The 19,802-nt window shown below is 36.2% G+C and overlaps 1 protein-coding gene across 4 annotated transcripts in view; it reads right to left on the reverse strand.

Annotated features, from left to right (window-relative positions):
• Window positions 1–4,617: 4,617 nt before the first annotated feature.
• Window positions 4,618–19,802, reverse strand: part of MYPN (myopalladin) — a 72,990-nt gene continuing 57,805 nt past the window's right edge. For all 4 annotated transcript variants that reach the window (XM_035330590.1, XM_035330589.1, XM_035330587.1 and 1 more), the window contains 8 exons: window positions 18,352–18,573; window positions 17,671–17,820; window positions 16,621–16,700; window positions 15,931–16,057; window positions 14,236–14,443; window positions 13,359–13,524; window positions 11,389–11,522; window positions 4,618–9,245 (listed from right to left, as the gene is read on the reverse strand). In XM_035330590.1, coding sequence (XP_035186481.1) covers window positions 9,076–9,245; window positions 11,389–11,522; window positions 13,359–13,524; window positions 14,236–14,443; window positions 15,931–16,057; window positions 16,621–16,700; window positions 17,671–17,820; window positions 18,352–18,573 — 1,257 coding nt within the window. In that variant the 3' untranslated portion in view covers window positions 4,618–9,075. The remainder of the gene's footprint in view (window positions 9,246–11,388; window positions 11,523–13,358; window positions 13,525–14,235; window positions 14,444–15,930; window positions 16,058–16,620; window positions 16,701–17,670; window positions 17,821–18,351; window positions 18,574–19,802) is intronic.

The raw sequence follows: 19,802 nt of genomic DNA on the forward strand, positions 1-19,802 counted from the left end.
AAATGAATAGCTTTGATAGAAGCTATTTTCAACAATTGAGCATCCTTCAATGAAAAACAGAAGCAGCAATAAGAACTAAGCTCTGTTTTGGGGGAGGGTGACTCTGCCACAGGAACAGTTACATACAAAGACCTGACCTTATCGTTTGCCTTCTCTCTGAACTTCTACTGACATTTTGCCCTTGCTCACTGTCCTGCAGACATTTCCAAAGCCAGAAGTTGGACTGTCACTAGAGTGAAAGCTGCTGGGACAGACTTTCAGGTCTAGGTTAAGCAAATATAGAAGAGGCAACGTATGTTCTGAGCAACTTTCTCCCTTAAACACTGGTATTCTGGTGTGTTTTTTAATATATATTTTAGGCTTTCTAAATGTGGTAGTGAGTAGAGGTAATTTTTTAAATGTGGACTTTTTCTTATTATGAATTACATTAGCTCTTTATTGGCAAATAGAAAGTGTCCTTTGGCTCTGTGCATGTGGGTTCAAACTTCTGGGAATTTGATGTTGTGTTAGCTGATTTCTTTGCAGAAATTTATAGAGAGAGATAATAGAATTAATTATTGTCCATCACATACCCAAGTTGATACAGTTGGAATTTCACTTACTGTTAAGTGATCAGTTTATGTACATAATCAATACAATCCTCAAATAATTAAATGATGTGCCATCTTGTACTACTTTATTAGTTGTAAACTTTGGGCAGAAATTGTATCACTTGCGCTATTTGCACAGCAGTGGGTTTTTCATCCTGAAGCAGGAATATAATGCAAATAAATCATGCAAGACTCGGCTTAGTGAAAGATGGCTTTCTTAACCCTATATGGCAAGGATAATACAATATAAAAACAGACGTACCAGAGTAGCATAGACAAACAGTACCAATGTGTTTCTGCACTACTGGCAAGTAATTTGAGTTTGTGGGATGTGACTGCAGTTTATATGTAGGTTATGTAAAAGTATGTGACACACATCTCTCTTCCAGTTTTGTTTCCTTCATGCAGCATTGTAATTTACTGTCTACTGATAGTGGTCTGATGATAGAAGTAATTACAAAAATAATGGTTTAGTATGCAGTGAGTGATTAAATGATAGTAAGCTCACATGAAGAGAAGCAAACCAACATAAAAGTTCAAAAATGTGTGGTCATATTACCTAAAATTGTTAAGAATTGAAACCAAACCCCTAAAATGCACTGTGAACACTGTGTAGATCAAGTCATTGCATCAGTCTCTGTTGTTGAATAATATGATCCCCATTCTCTTAGATTTGGTTGTGTGAGGAAGAAGTGAATGCTTTATTCTCTTTAACTGAGGTGCAATCTATTAATAATAATTAGTAATGCTGTTAGCAACTGAAATGTGCTTTTACATAACGGTGCAGTACTTTTGTTTCTTGGGATAAGGCGGTGTTAAGCTGAAAGTTAGGATTTCTAATTTACTACAGCACTTATGGTAGCAGAGTAAGTTCTTTGTAGCATATAGATAGCTGTCTGTCTATTGATTATCTGTCAAAGCTTTTAGGGACGTGTAATGGGGGCAGGGAGAAATTTAATCATTCAAAATTATTTTTGAAGGCAATGTGAACAGCAGATACTCTCCATGCTAGTTTGGACTCCTCAAATTCAAGACCTGTTTGGGAAGTCATTTGCTTCTTTTCCTAGCTTTCCTTTACAAATACTTTAGTGACTATGTGAAAGGTAAACTTGACCATGTAGCTTGGGATTGATTGTTGCTCCAGCATATTTGTTCCCCACTGGCTGTTTGATGCTTCTCAGATAAGAGCAGTGACCCTTTTTCTGTACTAGACTTTTAATAATGCAGGCATCTGAAGCCCCTTCCACTTAGATAAATTTTTACTTCCAGTGGGTCTCCAAATGAAGGAAAAATTTAGATGGGCAGAGCTTGGTGTGTTCTTACAGGCTGTGTTTTGTCTGCTCATAGATTTCTGTCCCACTATACAGCAATGCAGACCTAAGATACTTCTACTTTTAGTATCAGTACATAGCAATTCTAGAATCACATTGTGAATACACTGAAGATGAGAAATGCTTGCTTCACTAAATATTTGCTGCATGCTAAAGACATACATGTTTCACTATTGAAATTCAGTGCACAGTTCTAATGAACTATCTGTAGGAAACTAACCTGTGGTCTTCTAGAAGGCTCAGACGGTATTCCAGGGTTTTCTCTTTGACACTAGTTACAGGTACTCTTCTACAATCCCTTGAATTGTGTCACCCTGTTTTATCAACTAGGGTAACATGTTCCCCAAATGTATGTTGGTAACTAAAAATCAGTGGTTTATTTGTAACTATTGAGGTTACCAGCGGATATGTATTAGCTAATCTTATAACTGTAATTCATTTCTAATTTTTAAACTTTTTTTTTTTTTTTTTTCTTCAATCTCCCCATTTATAAGGCACAGTCCATCTTGTACTGTACACACATATGGGGTAAAGCTCAGTTCTTGACTGGAATTCCTAAATGGTGCTGCAGTACACATTATAAAAAATAAAAACATTGCTAGCCTTAGTTATAGTCTTGTAAAGTCAATGACATTGCAACTTCTTCACATGGAGAAGCATGAATATTGTTAGATTGTTTAAATATTTAGCTAAGTTTCCAACACTTTGTTAAGTAGAACATCCTTGGTGAAATCTTCATTGAAGTGCCTATTGCAATGTGATTCACTAGGCAAAAATAGCAATTAAACAATTCCTATCATATTTTTAATATTCCAAAATATCCTTCTGCCTTATGATAATACTTACCCTTGCACTTAGGTTTCCATCTATTTTGGTTAAGCAATACGGATGCAGTTTCCTGTAATTTAGGATTGGATTTATCTAGATTTTACAGATTCAATAAGAATCTTCAAAATAGCTTATTTTTCCTCTACTTATGTTCAGCTGTTGTATCTGTCCAAAATATCCAGACAGAAAAACAAATGTACTGAAAATAAAGACACGTGTATTCATTGGAGAAACAGTCCTCTGCATAGATGTAACAGACACTTATTTCGCCCATTACTTGTGCATTTTAAAAAATAAATAAATGTGTTCTTCTTTAATTAAATTTCAAGAAGATATTGCTTTAAAAAAAAGCAACCCCCCGTATAATATTAAAATGTATTTTCTACCAAATAATACATTTTAATATTTTGAATATAATCTTTTTCTAATTTGAAATTCAGTTTTCATTTCTACAGAATTAATCATGCAAAGTATATTTTTAACTTTCATAGGATTTGGTTAAGATGTCTGCATATGTAACTCCAAAGAATAAAGAGAAGTTCATGTTTGAGTGGCTTCCCACAGTCCACAGTGCATAGTCAGTTTTTCAAAATTTCAAAATGTCTTCATTCTTTTTCTATTTCTTAAAAAAAAGTCACATGCTGCTAAAGGGTTATATAATCCTAAAGAGTCTGTTTCTGAACGTAATTTCACACTGATATAAATGGAGAACTCCACTTAAATTCGTAGCACATATGGCCCAAGATTTCTTTGTATTATGCAATAAATGGTTCTATATATCTATAGTAGACTTGAAATACAAAGGAATTAATAAAAGCAGCTTTTGCTGCTCAGGGGAAATGATAACATGTTGCAGCTGCTTTAGCTCATGGAGCTGTAGCTGAGCTGAAATGGTCTTAAGAACAGACCTAACAGATATAGATGCACCTAAAAATCAAGCCATGCAGGAACAGGGAAACATGGTTAAATGGGAAAACAAAATCAAGACCAGCAAATGTAATAGAACACATCTTTTTTTTTTTTTTTTTTTTTTTCCCCTGTGTTGTTTTCTATGTCAGGGATATGAGATCCAGCTTCCTTGAAGTGTTCCTTTTGCATCCTCTGCTCATTTAAAATACATTCCAAAGTCTGAGAATGGACCCTTATACAAAAAATATGCTTAATCATTCAAGTTGAAGACAATTATCAGGAAGAGTGAAATTTAGTGTGGTTTGTGTCCTTGGTTGGCCTTCATTCAATTTTCACTTATTAAGTATTGGATACACAGCTAAGGGTTGAGAAAGTAAGTTCTGTATAACATTATCCAGTGCCTACCGAACAAAGAAACTTCTGGGAGCTTTGGTTTATTCCCAGTAACTGGGTATTTCAGGGAGTGTTGAGTGGGGGTTGGATGCCCAGTGTGGCAGACAGATTGTACAAGAAATTTTGAGACACCGTGGAGTTCAGGTATGACAGTCTGTAAGAACTATATACCCAAACATAGATTTGGGGGACTAATTCTACTCATTGCTGGTAATCTGACAAGTCTGTTGACCTTTAAAAGATGCAAATTGTCCTAAAGACTCCTTGGCTTTTGCTCTGGTTGCCCTGAGAAAACTTGATGGAGGGGCTGCAGTTATCACATAAAGAAGACATAATTTAAAACAAGAGCAAACTGATAGTAATAAAAAAAAATAGTAACTGCATCTCATAACTGTATGTTAGAATCATGTCTAGGATATCTTTAACTTGATGTGGTGTATGATTTTCTTCTAAAAATGTGAAGTCTAATTCCATTAATATCATCGGCTGTCAAAGCCAAGTTCTGAAGAAACTTCGGGTCTTGTTCCACTCTTTCTCAATTATTTGAACACATCAAGGACACACTCTTGTATGCAACTCTGAAGCATTTATTTAAGTTCAGGTGAGATGAAGGGAAGTACATTACTAAACAGTCAGGCATTTTTTTTCTCATTTATATGCATTTAAAATGTCCTTTAAAAGTGATATTAACATTTTTCTTTCCCATACAGAATAACTTTGGATCAAAAAAATAAAAAATATCAACTTTAATCAAGAAAAACTTATAAAATAGAATTTTAAGGCTCAAAGTGAACATCTATGTATTGGAAATAGTAAGGTAATTAACAGTGAATCACTTCTTCAAACTTTAATAATTAAAATGTTTCATTAGATCTTGCTAATCATTTTGTACACAGACATTTTCTAGAAACTAATGCTTTTTTACCATTGTAGCAGTAAGAACATGGTTCTTATAGGAATTCTCATTCCAGATTTGTTTCTTTGCAGTATCTATCATTACTGTAAACAGTTGGAATTGGCAATTGTTTAAATATTAAGTAAAAGACTGCAGACTTGGCTTTTTGTATTCTGAAGTGTGCTCTCCTCTTCTCATGTTAGTGTACGTGAGGCATTCAGAAGGTATGCTCCACCTTCTGTATGGAAGCAAATGATCTCAATCCAGCTGTTTTAAGGCAAGAAGTCTGTCAGTTCAATGCAGACTGCTCTATGATGCTGCTGATGACTGGGTCTGTACCAAGGTGGACCAAAATTTTAAAGCCAAAATAATACTTTAGCCTTCTAAAATTGTAACATGGAATTTGTAATTTCTGATATGGTTTGAAATATATGGTGCCTCTGGTCACATAGAAAACCAGAACTGGAACAGAACAAGAAACTAAATAAACCTACAGGATTCTGAATCAGGAAATGACCTGTTGTTGAAAGTTGACAAAAATAAGCATTTCTGTATCTCATTGATACAATGTTATGCTTCACATTGTGGTGTTTTACTGGATTTTTGGAAGATAATAGCTAACAATGACTTCAGTAAATGCGCTAACATTGATTGTTGTTGTTGTAGTGACCTTATTCAGTGACCTGAATAAGGGAATGAAATACCGTGTTAGTGTGAAGTGTGAAATCAGCTATTCAATTGAACAAAACAATGAAAAGTCAAGCAGTTCAGAAAGAGAGCACAATTGCATAGTCTCTAGTGCATCTTGACACAGTATGATACCTTCACGGCACATGAACTCAAACATCAGGTTTTGTGAAAACTCAGTGTTGTCTCTTCTGCTTACACAAGTGATTTTTCCCCTTGGCTTTTCCATCAGTCAACAAGACAAGCATCATTTGTGCATCTTCTTTGTGATGAGCAGATCAGTATTACTAATTAACAGCATTTACATCCATTCACATAAGCTTCCTTTATGCACTTATTTTATGGGCTCAGTATATGCAGAAGAGAAATGTGCTGTAGCAGTGAATGAGCAAAAATGACCACAGACCATTTGGGACCAGATATTGATTTTGTTTATGTCAGATGCACTGAAAGTAATTCTAATGACTTATGCTTTACATAGGGAGGTACAGTAGATAAAGTTTTGATCCTTTTGCTAGTGAATACCATAATGAAGATAATGTTATAGTTCAGCTGACAGATTCTGGTGACCCACTCTCTGTAGCCTATTTCTCAGTGGGACTTCTGGAGCCTCTTGTTGAATGACTAAGGATTAATCCTTGTACAGATTTTTGGGAAAAGTCTTTCAGTGTAGCTTTTTGTCTTTCCCACCTCCAAAAACAAATGAGTGTGCATTTTAAAAAATAGTGTACCATTTAACTTTCAGCTTGTCTGTTCAGGTTATAATGATGTAAGGCAGGAGATATTTCAATGAAATAATTGAAGAAATCTTTTCTCTGCGCACATAGTCCTTTGATTTGTACCAAGTTCTTGGGCATGTTGTCTGATGTTATAAAATGTGAGAATCACTTCTAACATCAGTAATATTAACAAGTATGATTCTAGCACTGGTAGCCAGGTATTTGCTAGTAATAAGTACTACTATTCCTTTCTTCTAAACTGTGTAAAGAAATCAGGTACCAAGACTAGTGGAATATATCACAGTGAAAAAGGAGAATCTTGTGCTTCGTAGTTTCTACTCAGTCAGTAACTTAATCTATACAGGATATTCAGACAGGCAGTGGAAAGTAAAATAATTTAGGAAGTATAGGATGATTTAGGTTGGAAGGAACCATAGGAAGTTATCTGGTCCAACCCCTTACTTAAAGTCAGGCAAGGGGGCCACAATGGAGTGCTAGACAGGAAAACAGCTCGACTGAGCCTGTACTAGGTGCAAGGCCTGACGAACAACATCCAGTTTTGAATACTTTGGATCAAAATCCACTTTTCAGTTCTGTCAGGAAGTAATGGGAAGACCAGGGCTGTAGATGGCAGTTTAATATTTCCTTTTGTGTCTTAATTTCCTCTCTTCCCACTTCCCAACAGCACTGGATTAAGTAAGCAAAAACTAAGAACTTCCCTTGTATTATTTTCCCAAGAGAAGTTACTGACACGGGAAACTTTAAATTTTGTGTTGCCCAAATTTGACTGACTCTAGGTTTAGCTTTCAAATCCCTAAACCATCCTAGAAACAAACGGATAGGAGGAACAATGGGTTCTCTATCCTGGAGAACCACAATTTGTCTTAAATTGGGCATCCCATAACTGATGTCACTTTAATCAGTGTATCACTTTTAATAGCTTGTAGTTTTATTTTGTTTGCCAGGGAGGAGATGCAACATCAGCAACAACTGGCATTTCTGCTTTCTCACTGAAGTCACTGTACCTTGTTTTGTCATTCAGGATAGGAGTACATCTTAGCTTCCTGGTCTGCTCAGTCTGGGGTGAATAACCAGAGATTTCTAACAAAGGCACTGAAGTTGTAATGGTGGTTTTGTGATATGGTCTCCACTCAGACTACTATAAAGTCACTTCCCCTGAACCCTTAGGGAAACAACAGTTAGTGACATCAAAAGTTGTTTTTGTAGGAAACCAAGGGCTGAGAGGCTTTCTCAGTCTCTGGCTATATCTAGTGTTGGTTTGCTCTCAAGATAACTCCTCATTGTTTTCTTTGCATTTGCAATTTTTAAGTTATGCTAAGTATTGAAAAAAATCCAAATAAGATCTGAAATGACAGTATCTGGTAATTTTTCATCTCTGTGACTTTGATCAGGACTTTGTTGTATACACTTCAGCCATGTTGAAAGCAGGAAGCAAGAACTGCTTGAAAACAATGTCTAAGGATGAGAGATAGCAATAACTTAAAGGTGCAAGAAATCACCTTAGATATTCCCAGATTCTAAGTGCTGTACAGCTGCATAGGTGCTACATGAATTTAAATCAGTTGTTGTGTTCTCAGCACCTTCTGTTGCACCTTCATTAAATTGCCTTATTTGCTACTACTATTAGATACAGTAGGGCTTTTTATCCCTTTGTACATAATTGTTGCTTGAATTCATAACTTTTTGTGTATTAATGGAATTTCCTCTGTCTTAATAGTAGACACCACACTTGTGATTGTTTCCTAAATGATGGTGAAATCATTTAATTCTACCAGATCATGATTCCTTTCCACTTAGTTAAAAAGCAAGCTAGCTGGTAGATACTTTTCTTTCAGTCACATTAAAATGAGGAGAAAGAGATAGATATTTGAAAACCCTGAAGATAAAAGTTTGATATAATCTGTGTTTAAAGGCAGAGAATCACTATCACTGTAAAGAAAAAATATGAAGCACATCTGGAAAATACTTTCAGCTATGAGTTCTACAGAACATGCTTCAGACTACAGGAAGTTTAGTTTCCTGTGTTAGAGTCCTAGGCACGTGTCCTGTACCTTACTTTATGAATCATTACACCATGAGTACACAGTTCATGGAGTACACACACACACAAATATAAATATATAGGGTACACAGCTGTACCTACATGAAATGCTCTACTTATCTACTCTTGAGTTCAACAATTCTAAAATTATCCGGCATAATCATATATAAAAATGAGTTACATCTTTTCCCTTTTACTTGTGCTTTGTGATTTTTTGGCATTTTTTTTAGAATTACATTCAAAGTCATGTTGTTTACCCTCATTCAGGATTGTTGTTACTGTAGTGTTGATGTTTTCACTGGTAGTTTTCCAGCTAAACATCACCAATCCTTAACATGGCTTGCTACAACACAGTAGCTTTAATTCAAGCAGTACAAGTGGTATTGGCTTTTAAGTGCTGAAAACTATGTTTACTATGTAATTCTTAGCAAAATACACAGTACTGAATTTATTGCACAACACTCCATACCACAATTATCCTGCAGTAAAATACTATGCAAAAGTCTTGTATATGTTACTTGCAAAATTTGCAGCAGCAGTACACTTAATTACAAACAGGTTGCCTGTAAACCTTGGCATCTTGACTTGTACCTCTTTATTTTTTTTTCACAGTTCTAGTATTTCTGCAGGTGTAACTGGAACCATTGTTTGCTTATATTTTTCAAAGTTCTTCACTTTCCACCACCTTTTGGGTTGGGGATGAAAACAGCATAGGGCTTTCAGTAGTTGGGAAGGCAGAAAAAATCTCGAGTCCTTGACCTGTAAGGTTTGCATACCGGCCACCACCAGGTCGAAGCTTTATTGGCTGTGCAATTTGATGGTGCCACTGAGCTGAAGCAACAAAAACAGAATAGACTATGTAAACATCTAATTAAGTTAAAAATGAAACAACAGAAGCCAATGTACACAAATGAAAAGTTGTTTCCAACATCCCTGAAGAGAGCACAGCATTTTGTTTCCCGTTTTAGGGTATGTTCCTTCACAAATTATCATCCATATAATTCATGAGATGAGTGCTTTTATTGCAGTATTGATGGAATTCCATCCCTGTACAATTCAATGGCAACACTTACATGGATTTCAGTAAGTCCAAAATTTAATCATTTAATCTTTGGAGCCTTCTCCAAAGCTCTTGCAATTAAAAGAAAAGACATACTGTAGTGTTAACAGAGATGAACAAAGTGAACATAACTCTGATTTTGTACTGTTCCACCCTCTGGAGGATTTTTTTTTCAGTAAGTGATTACATTGTGATTTTTCTCTACTATTTACAATTAGTAATGTTTCGGAGAATTTTTTATAATATACTGAATGAAATGTAATTATATTAACTTATAGAACCCAAAGTTAAATATTTAATAATTTAGAAGTAAGATGCAACATGTTCCCATATAAGAAAATACTATTACAATTTTGTGAGAACATTGGGCTATTACATGATAATTAACAGCTATAATTCTTAAAATATTTTACAAAGGGGAAATTAGTATTATCTTAACCTTTATTTATCCATATAAAACCTCCAGGTCTGCACTCAAACTTGACAGGCATAGAATCACAGAATGATTTGGGTTGGAAGGGACCTTTAAAGCTCTTCTAGTTCCAATCCCACTAGTAATTAAAAAGAAAAAGTACAAGTTCAGGCTACAATAGTCTGAGAATAGTTTAGTGTGGGAGACATATAATCTGCATATTAAACATTGATAGGAAATGTTTATTATCTTTCCATGCTGAATTTTGACCCTGTCTTACTGGAAATTTTTGAAAAAAGAGCCTCTTTTATTATTATTATTTTTTAGCAGCCCCTGACATGTTTGCATTTGAGCCATGCTCTCATTACTGTAGTTTTTTCTTTACGCATGGAGTCACAAATTCAAGACCAAACTTTCACTCCCCACTCATTTGAAACTGCACAAAGAAAAGTGGTTTCTGTTACTCCCTTTGGCGTACAAGACTTGCAGACTCTAGAAAATAAGTCTTGAATCAGGAGGCATTTCTTACTTCCCTTCATTTTCTGGCTTGTAGCTTGCATCCTTCATATGAAAATTTAATGTCCATCTTGCCACACTTAGACACCTAAGGAATTATTTCTCATTTTGTGTGTTCTGTTTTGAACCAGCCTCTCACCAGCCCTGTCTTGAACATTACGTTTCTGTTGTCTGTATCACCACAAGGTGGCAGAAAACTCACAGATGTGTGGGTGACTTGTAGTTATCCCTGATACTAAGTGGTTTTTATTGTTTAAGTGAGAAATACAAGGTTGAAAACTGTATTTTCCCTTTAAGGGTATGGATATAACCCCATAGTTTGTGCCATGTTTTTAAATTATTTTTATTATTATTTTTTTACATTACTGCTTAAGTAATCGAGGTATTCTCTCTTTTTGGGGGGATCTAGATAAATTGCCTTAACTAATACATACATCCTGCATAGATAAGGAGAAATTAAATGACGTGCCATAGTTCTTGAACTAGGTTTGGGCCTTCTGAGTCCTGGACCAACACATTATCCTCTGAGCTAGCCTGCATTAGATAGGCAGAGTTTGCATCACACGTGGTGCCTGGAAGAAGGGGTCTATTTTCTGGTGTGCAATGTATTGTTCCATCTCGGGTCAGTGCTGTAGCACTGCTGTGTGTGTGTCAGAGGGAACGGAGTTAAGGTTCAATTTGAATATGCATTCATTGTATGTTTACGTGCTTAGGGAGGTGGAAAGCAGAAAACAGGAGTGGAGAATACTGTGCAAAACTCCTCTTTTTTTCTCTTTACCCACCTCTAAACTGATGTGGGAGAGTGAATCTGGTTGTTTAACGGTATCATTCTGCCTCCTCCTGGTGGCCATATTAAAATGAAATCATGTGGTAACTATAGAGTCTTATCAATTCAAAAACTGGCAATTTAAGGACTAAGAATTGGATGAGGGCTGGGACCTGTCAAAGAAAATACTGATTTGTTTTACTGAATAGTTGATACCTACCATATATGTCAAGTCTAGCCGTACAAGAGACAATACCAGCTTCATTTTTTGCAGACAAGGTATACCAGCCCGCATCGGCTTTCTTGGCAGGCTGAATCAGAAGGCAGACGTACCCAGTGGTATCTTGGTGCATGCTGGGAAAATAAGTGTTTTTGAGTTAGAATTTCTCAAGAGCACGTCAGCTTTGAGATTCTACAGTATGTGTGTTCACTATGAAACAAATACACCATAACTTCTATTCTCAAAGAGGTAGCATACCAAGACCTTAATAGGCTTGCTTTCAGTATGGCCCCAATGATCTGAGTTGCTGAAACCTATTCTTGGTCCTCTCAGCTGTGCAAAGCCATGGTGTGACACTGTAAGCTGAACTTTTGTTCTGTATGTGTTAATATTGCAATTGCTTACTGAAGTCTAATGAACTAAACCTGTGCAAAGCTACTGCAGAGTGTTTTCTCCTGGATCAGGAGCTGGAAGAATAGCATTTGTACAAACTTGGGGTATTTTTCACAACAGTAATCAGACCCTGTCAGAAGCTTTCTCATGGCACCCATGTTTTTCAGACATGAGAAAAATGCGTGAGTGGCAAAATCATGAAGATTCATTTGAACACTGTAAATGAAACCTGTTTCATTGTTCCCTCCTCTTCCTTTGCTTTTCAGCAATCCAAGGCTTTCTGGCCACAAGTTGAAGGAAAAACTATTCAGTAGTTTATCAGAGAACTGAGGCTCCTCTGTTCTCTAGGCTGTAGCTGGTTGTTTTTATCAACCCAAGCATTTCCCTCACTAAAAAGAAACAAGTGTGAGATGAGCACATCAGAATACTTGGAGTTGCAGGATGTTCTGAAAACTGACATTTTGCTTCCATACGAACCGGAATGAAACATCAAACCACAAAATTTCAAGACAAGAGGACATTTTGTGCCCCTAAATCTAAAAGGGAACATTCAGCCTTTGCTATCTGCAGTACATAATTTGCCTTATGCTGGTGACACAGAAACATAGAAGCTAATGCATGTCCATGTCATGATACAGAAAACATCTCTTGGTCTCTTCCCAGCAGGAAAATAATAGGTGAGATAGGGAAAAGCAAGGAAAATGTTCATTGCACAAATGGATCTGTGTGGAGCCAGTTGAAGGCTTGGGTTTTGACATTCCTGCAAGGGGCGGACGGGACTTTATCAAATAAAGTTTCCATTCATAGCAAGTGCTGCTGCTGAGCCAGTTCTCTTTACAGGTAGCCTTCAGTGTATGCATGTGAAAATGGTGCTTTTTGAAGCTGATGGCAGAGAGCCAATGACTGCATCAGATCAATAGTTGGAGCCAAGTAAAGTAAAATACTAAAAATCAGATTTATATCAAGGTATAAACTTCAAAACAAAACAAACATGCTTTTTCAGTCACATACATTATTTCATCAGTTTTTCTTTTTCAAAAAATAAAAAATGGTGTTGTATTTGAATGGAAGAGCTGAATCCAATCCATGTTGCATTTTATAAGCAAAGTATTTGCCTGTGCTTGTGACCAAACTTTATCTGCCTCTGTATCTGATGTGCTAAGCTCTCTGTTTTTCCATGCTCTGTGACATTCAGAAGCATCTTCTAACTGTTCTGAGTTTGAACTGTTTGAATTCATCTTTAGTTAGAGCTAAACAGAAGGGGAAAAAAAAAAGTTTAAAGAGAGAACAAGCTGCTAAAACACACAAAAAATACCATAACAGTGTCTTTGATTACAGGATGTTTATTAGGCCTGTGACCTGAAAGGTTTATCCCTGTTCTCTGAAGCAGTGGCATGTTATGTTCCATGCCTTTATTCTGAACCATGCTTGTTCACCTGACAGTGAAGCCAGCATTTTAAAACTTTATGTGGAAGAAATAGTTTTAAGAACACCATCTGTATTAATTGCACAGCTTTTCAGTGAAACAATTGCTCCAGCTGTAAGAAATTCCTAGTATGGGTATGATGGTACAGTACCTCATCCTCTCTCTGTTTGATGGGATGGTTTCATTATCCTTCTTCCAGTAAAATATGGGAGGTGGCATTCCCACAACCCTGCACTCTAATCTGACCGGGTACCCTTCTGGAACACCACAGTTCTGAAGCTTCTCCAGAAACATGGGGGCTTTTTTTACTTCCTTTGCTGGAAAAAGAAGAAGAAGGATTGAATACCAAACTATTTTTTTCTTTGTTTGTCATTGAACAATAGGGAAGAATGCAAACAAAAATGATTCTTGTAATATCAAAATAGGTTGTAAATTTTTTATGAGATATTGGAAGGAAGGTAAAATGCCGTGATGCGGTTCCTATAAGAGAATGTACAGCAAAAAATATGCATTAAAGAATGCATGCATATATGTATGCATGGGTGTAAACCTACTACTATAGCAGGAAATTAATGCCAGATCAGTGGATTTCAACAGCTTGCATCTTGCAAGACTTTGATAAAGAACATTATTCATATTTGTATTTGTTTTATTCAAAATACTTTTTTTTTTTTTTTTTTTTTTTTTAATCAATGAAATTGGAACTGGCATCTAGGAAACCTCAGCATATTTTATGAATTCAAACCCTACAAATTCTGGGGAGAAAATTAAGGATGTAATTTTGCTAAGACAAGAGAAATAGCATGATGATGATTCAGAATTCTTAAAGGCCTCTGCTAGTAACAGGACTGCACCTCTCAGCTGAGCACCAGGTCCATCAAATGAGTGTTATAGCCATTGAACTATAACTGCTATCAGTGAATTAACTATTTACTTATACCTGTCTGTAGGAAAACTAAGTGAGATATTTCTGGAGAAATGCATGTAAATAACTACAGCACTCTGACTAGTTTTTCAGTGATTCTTACCTACAACAGTCAGCTCCAGAGTAAATGAATTTTGTCCTGCTCTATTAGTGGCAAGGCAAGTATAAGTTCCGGCATCATTTTGTGAGAGAGGATCAATGAGCAGAGAGTGAACTCCAGTCTCTCTGACCAGCATCTTGTGGGTGCCGTCTGGTAACACGGGTTTGCCATTCAGAAGCCACGTCAGGTCTGGCGTTGGTAACCCACTCACCTAACAGAAAGTGAAACAGCCAGAGGCAAATGTCAAACTGACAACTGGATTTTAGTAAATTCATAGGTAAGCCTTTCTTCAGATATCATCTGAATAATATCAGCTTCTGGGTTGTTTATTTTACTGATTAGTTCCAAAAATGATCAAAACAGAAAAAAACAAATACCAAGAGAAACAAATACATGAAATATTTACATTTTTCTTAGTCAGAAAGGACAAAGCTTGATTATATAATCAGTTTCACAGAAGGCTTCTAATAATCTGACATTTTTTTTTTCAGTGATGATTATAAATCAAAACTACTGAGTTTAACAGACATTTAAAAAAGTGTTCTATAGAAATGACTTTGTATTTCAGAAATTTTGATGAAGAATTATATACTTCTTTGTAGCTGTTAAACTTATATGCTTTATCACAAGATATATATTTTATAGAAAGGTTATTAGACTATTATACTCTGAAAGATCTTTCCACTGGATAGAAGTACTTACTCATCTCCAAAATATTCCTTTCCAAACACTATTCTACAAACCAGAGAAAGAGGGAAGTGGAACTTGCCTGAACAAAGATCTGCTTTCTTCCAGGTTTGTGTAATACCAGACATGCTCTAAGACTTCTCAAGCTCTGCTAGGACAGCAGAGCTAAGAATAGTCAAATTCTTTGGCATGCTCCCTAGCAAACTTTATGTTGTAAATTAAGTAGTAATCAATCTTACTCATCTTCAGGGAAGCATTTACATCTGCTCCAAAGCTTCTACTCTGTTCAGGGTAGGAGACATTCTGGAGCATCGAAGAGGTCAGTGTCAGCACTACCACCTTTCTGTCTGTACTACGGGGACATAGAACAGCTACCAAAATATATTGGAGAACATGAGGTTCTTAATGCTGTTCAATAACAGGAAGCTCACTATGTGTGTGCTCTCATTTCTGACAACTCTGTTATTTGGGATTTTAATCTATAAATTGTCATTCTTCAGCATCTGTGCGTGTTAGGGAAGCATAAAATGAGCTGGCTCTATTCCTTCTTTTTAGGGAGTACTAATCTTCAGTAATTCAGTCCAATACAATGGAAATGCTAGTTTGATCAGAATACAACATGCTCATTCTCTCATGATTTTGAGCTATTATAGATTAAGTTCAAGAATCTGATAATGCAGCAGGAAGACCTGTCATTCCCAGATGAACTTTTGGAGTTTGGACTGGTGAGGACATGGTGAATGTATTTAGTAATTTGAACAACCCCGTAAGTGAGCCTTCTATTTTCGGGGTTGTGTTCTTTATGTTCTTCATGCCATACAGCAAGTGTTGTACAGAAGTCCCCTGAATCCACTCAGAGAGAATGGCAATAAGCAATAATTTTTAAAATAATTTTTAAAAATGAAGCATTAAAACTTTAACAGAAAGTGTTCATGCAAGCAATAAAAACGTGAAAACACCTACATATACACAGATATGAATAGAGAGAAGAACTGAAGAAACTGTTAATACCTTACAATCCAATCTACAAAGTCGCCCTTCATGTGCTACCATATCACCTGGAGCCTGTAGAAAATAGGGCCTGAAAAAACGTTCTTGAACTGCTTCTCTGTCTCCCTCTGGTACCCGGGATCGTGTTCTGCAAGACAAAAATTCCATGTGTATGTTTGGAAGCCAAATTCTTTTACTTTTTTTAATGCTGAGTAAAGAAAGAAATTGCAGAAAAGTAGGAACAGATAGTTTGAGCTAAATAAAAATAAAAGGGTAGAAAGAAATCCACTGATTTACATTGTAATTTACATTGTAATTATGATTCTATGATTTAATTGCATGTTTTCCATTTAGATTATCAAATGAACTATATCAGGTAGTATAATTGGATTCCCAAGCTGCCCTTTATTTCTTTTTGCTTTTTTTTTTTTTTTTTTTTGGCTGAATTTCATCATGCTAATCCATTCTTTTCCTCTAACTCTACTAAAACAAGTGAAATAATACTTTACATTTAAGCTTCCCTGCATCTAAAGATGACTTTCAAAAACATTACACTCTAGAAGCGACTTGTTGGAAGGTATATGCTGCTGTTATTTCCATTTAATGGTTGAGAACTGAAGTGGAGAGTATGCTGAAGTATAGCTGCCGGTTATTTTGAATGCCTTCAATAAGAAGTGTAAGGAGAGTGTGAAGGGTTTGTTTTTCTTTTACCTGTGAGGCTGAATTGTTGATATTCGGCCCCGAACAGGGATACTCTGAACCATCAGGTGGCCTGAACAACTGACTCTTCCCTGCAAATCACAATGGAAACAAAATTACTAGTTGGTTAATAGTTCATTTAACTGTAAAGTATAAATATTTAACATCTACAATGAATTAGGATTTGTTTTTGTTATGTAAGTGAAGTAAGTGTAACTACTTTTTAGAAGCAACTGCTTTTAGTGTGTGGTGGAGTGCAGGTGAGGAAGGTGTTTCTTTGTATGTCTAGACCAGTGTTTCTCAAACTCTTCAAGGCTGTGGCAATGCATTTTGCAGCAGCGCTATATAAACCAGCTCAGTATCTGTCCTGCTTGTTCATTCCTGCTACTGTGTCTCCACAGGTACTGTCTGCTGCTGTATTTGTATTAGCATAGTTGTTGTTTGTGCTACCACATGGAAACTGAGTATTTGGCTGAAGTATAATTCAGAAAAAAAGTGAAAATTTCAACTGGAAAACTTGCCTCATCTAGTTGACTGTACAACTAAATAAACAGCTAAGCTAGCAGACTAGCTAGCAGACTGACTAGCTAGCTAATCACTAATAGAGTGATTAGGGGACAAGACTATTTGTAGATGCACGTTTTTTGCAGGCTAGATAAAGAATAATTGTGTTTGTTAGTGCTTTCAAATTTGAGGTACCTATTGGTTTCCCTTTCTCTATTCTTCCTGCCTGAAATATGATGTCTGCCTTGTCATTGTATCTCAAAAGATAGCTGTCTACAACAGGCAGGGTTTCAGAAGATAGGGCAAGGGTTACTAATGTGAAAAGGATATCCTTAATGATTGTGACTGAGGTGAGTAAGAACAGGGGAGTAGTTTCATCATTCTGCATTATATTTCTCTCTCCTATCCTCTGAAGCATCTGATTTTTGATAGTCACCACTCAAAGCTGGACTAGGTGGCCTGATCTTTGTTACTATTGACACATATTATATAAAGACCAAAAAAAAAAAAAAAAAAAAAAAAAGCTTTTTATTTATAGAGGAAAATAAAACACCTTACTTGTGGGTTTGCAGCCATAATGGTATAGTTTCCATCATCATCATTAGTAGAAGTTTCAATATGTAAAGAACATGTTCCATCTCCCTCTCTGCTCATTTTGAAATGTGAGTTTTTCTTTGAAATCTGCTTGCCATCCTTAAACCAGTATACCTGATCAGAAAAAAGAAGTGACTTACTCTTGCTCTGTAATCAAATAGCAACTATAAAAAATGTAAGTAAGAACACACCAGAAGTTAACAAGTTGCTTGTATAAATTTTAGAACACCATAAAATTTACAGGTGGTTTACAATGTGAAATAGAATGATTCCAGGCTGAACTGAGAAAACAATATGTCTCCTTTGCACAGCTGAAATTGACAGGTTCTGTTTTCTTGGCTGTAGAAACTTTATTGGTTATCTCAGACCAACTCTCATCTTTCTGAGAAGTTAATTTGTTTTGTTTTGTTAGGACTTCCTGTTTTTCTTAGTGGTTGCAATGCAGTCCATACCACACAGCAAAGCCTGATACATGCTCAACAGCAGGTATTGTTATTTGAGCAAGTTGGGGGGAAATAATTTGTTTTAAAGCGCTCTCCACAGAATTATGTTCTTCAGAATGCGACTTGCCAGAGGGCTGTATAAGAAATAGCAGGTAGTTCATTTTTATTCCTCCACAGCTAACAATCAGTGAGAATGACCTACCTTGGGAACAGGTATTCCAACAATTTTGCAAGTGAATGTGATAGGAGATCCTTCCATTACCCGGAAATGCTTGAGTCTCTTATCAAAGATGGGTGCTATGTATTTGCCTGTAGGGATTTCCTCATGTTGCACTTCATCATCTGATTCATCCACTGGGGTGCGTTCAAGGCGAAATTCTATTTCGTTCATCAGCCTCTGCTCAAAGCTTGAAATCCTGTATTCCTGCAGAGTGAGAGAGGCACGACTCTGAGCCAGATGAGTCATGTTCTCTGGTATTTGCAGTCATTTGCACTTTTAGACTAATGCTAAAATGAGTGAAAATAAAAAAAAAAAATGCAAACTAGGACTTCCTGAAACAATCTGAATTTGGTCTGCAGGAACAGATTCTCACTGCATATGAAGTCTGCACAATTTTACTGATGAAACTGAATGTTTTCAAAGGCAGCAAAAAATAAAAAAAAAGTGACACACAAGCGCATTAAAACCCTTAGAAGATTAAATAGATGGAATACCATTATATCCCTGCATAAACGACCATTTCATTGTAGTATGATGTTATTAGGAGCCTCCTCCATAATGCCCTGATATCAGGTAGAAGCCTCTCGTTACTTAGCTGAGCACTGTTCTGCATGAGGATGCCTTTTGTCAAGACCAAGAAACATTTGACCAAATGTCTCCTGCTGTAACATGTGAAGCTTCACGCCAACAGCCACCTTCAGGTTTTGACGCCAAACCTGTATTTATCCTGGGCGTGGTAAAGCAATACAGATACACCTGAATAGCTGCAGGAGTATCTTACTTAAGTAATTAAAAATGACCTGTGGAGAAGTTACTACCATATGTAGGCCTTTAGCAATAACCACATTCCTTTGTTTAGACCTGATTCTGTGCAGTTTGTGAGTCCAGAGCTTGTATTTTGGCTTCTATTGTCTGACGTTTCTGAGAGCAGGCTTCTGTTTTCTTCTATTCCCGCAGCAAGCATGGATTTTTAGGATCTCACTTTATGCTGTCAGATATTGCTGTTATGATATTTTTTTTTTTTTTTCTGTTTTTAAGAATTGATTAAAGAATCATCAAAGATTCCAAATTATGAGAAGTATATCCCTGATTATTTAGCCACTCCGTCATACTTGTGATTGTGCTTTTGACCAATAGTTTCCAAGTATCAAGAAGCAAAAGTTGAGAAACATCACAAAATGTTAGCTAAAGAAGTCTTTGAATTCTTCAGGAGTCCATGGGGACAGAAGTGGCCAAAGGTTGAGAGGTTGCAGGGGATTTCTGAGGAAATGGGGTCTAGGGCTCAGCGTGAGAAATGGAAAGGATTAACATGACAGCCACAAAGCCAAATAAAAAAAAAAGTTGAAAATTGCTGTGGTGGAATAAATGCTATAATAATAACCATTTTGGTACTGTAATGGTAGATGTTGTTTAACACTCCCAACCTAAAATCT

Source organism: Oxyura jamaicensis, chromosome 6 (assembly GCF_011077185.1).
Source record: "Oxyura jamaicensis isolate SHBP4307 breed ruddy duck chromosome 6, BPBGC_Ojam_1.0, whole genome shotgun sequence".
NCBI classification, from domain to species: Eukaryota; Metazoa; Chordata; class Aves; order Anseriformes; family Anatidae; genus Oxyura; species Oxyura jamaicensis.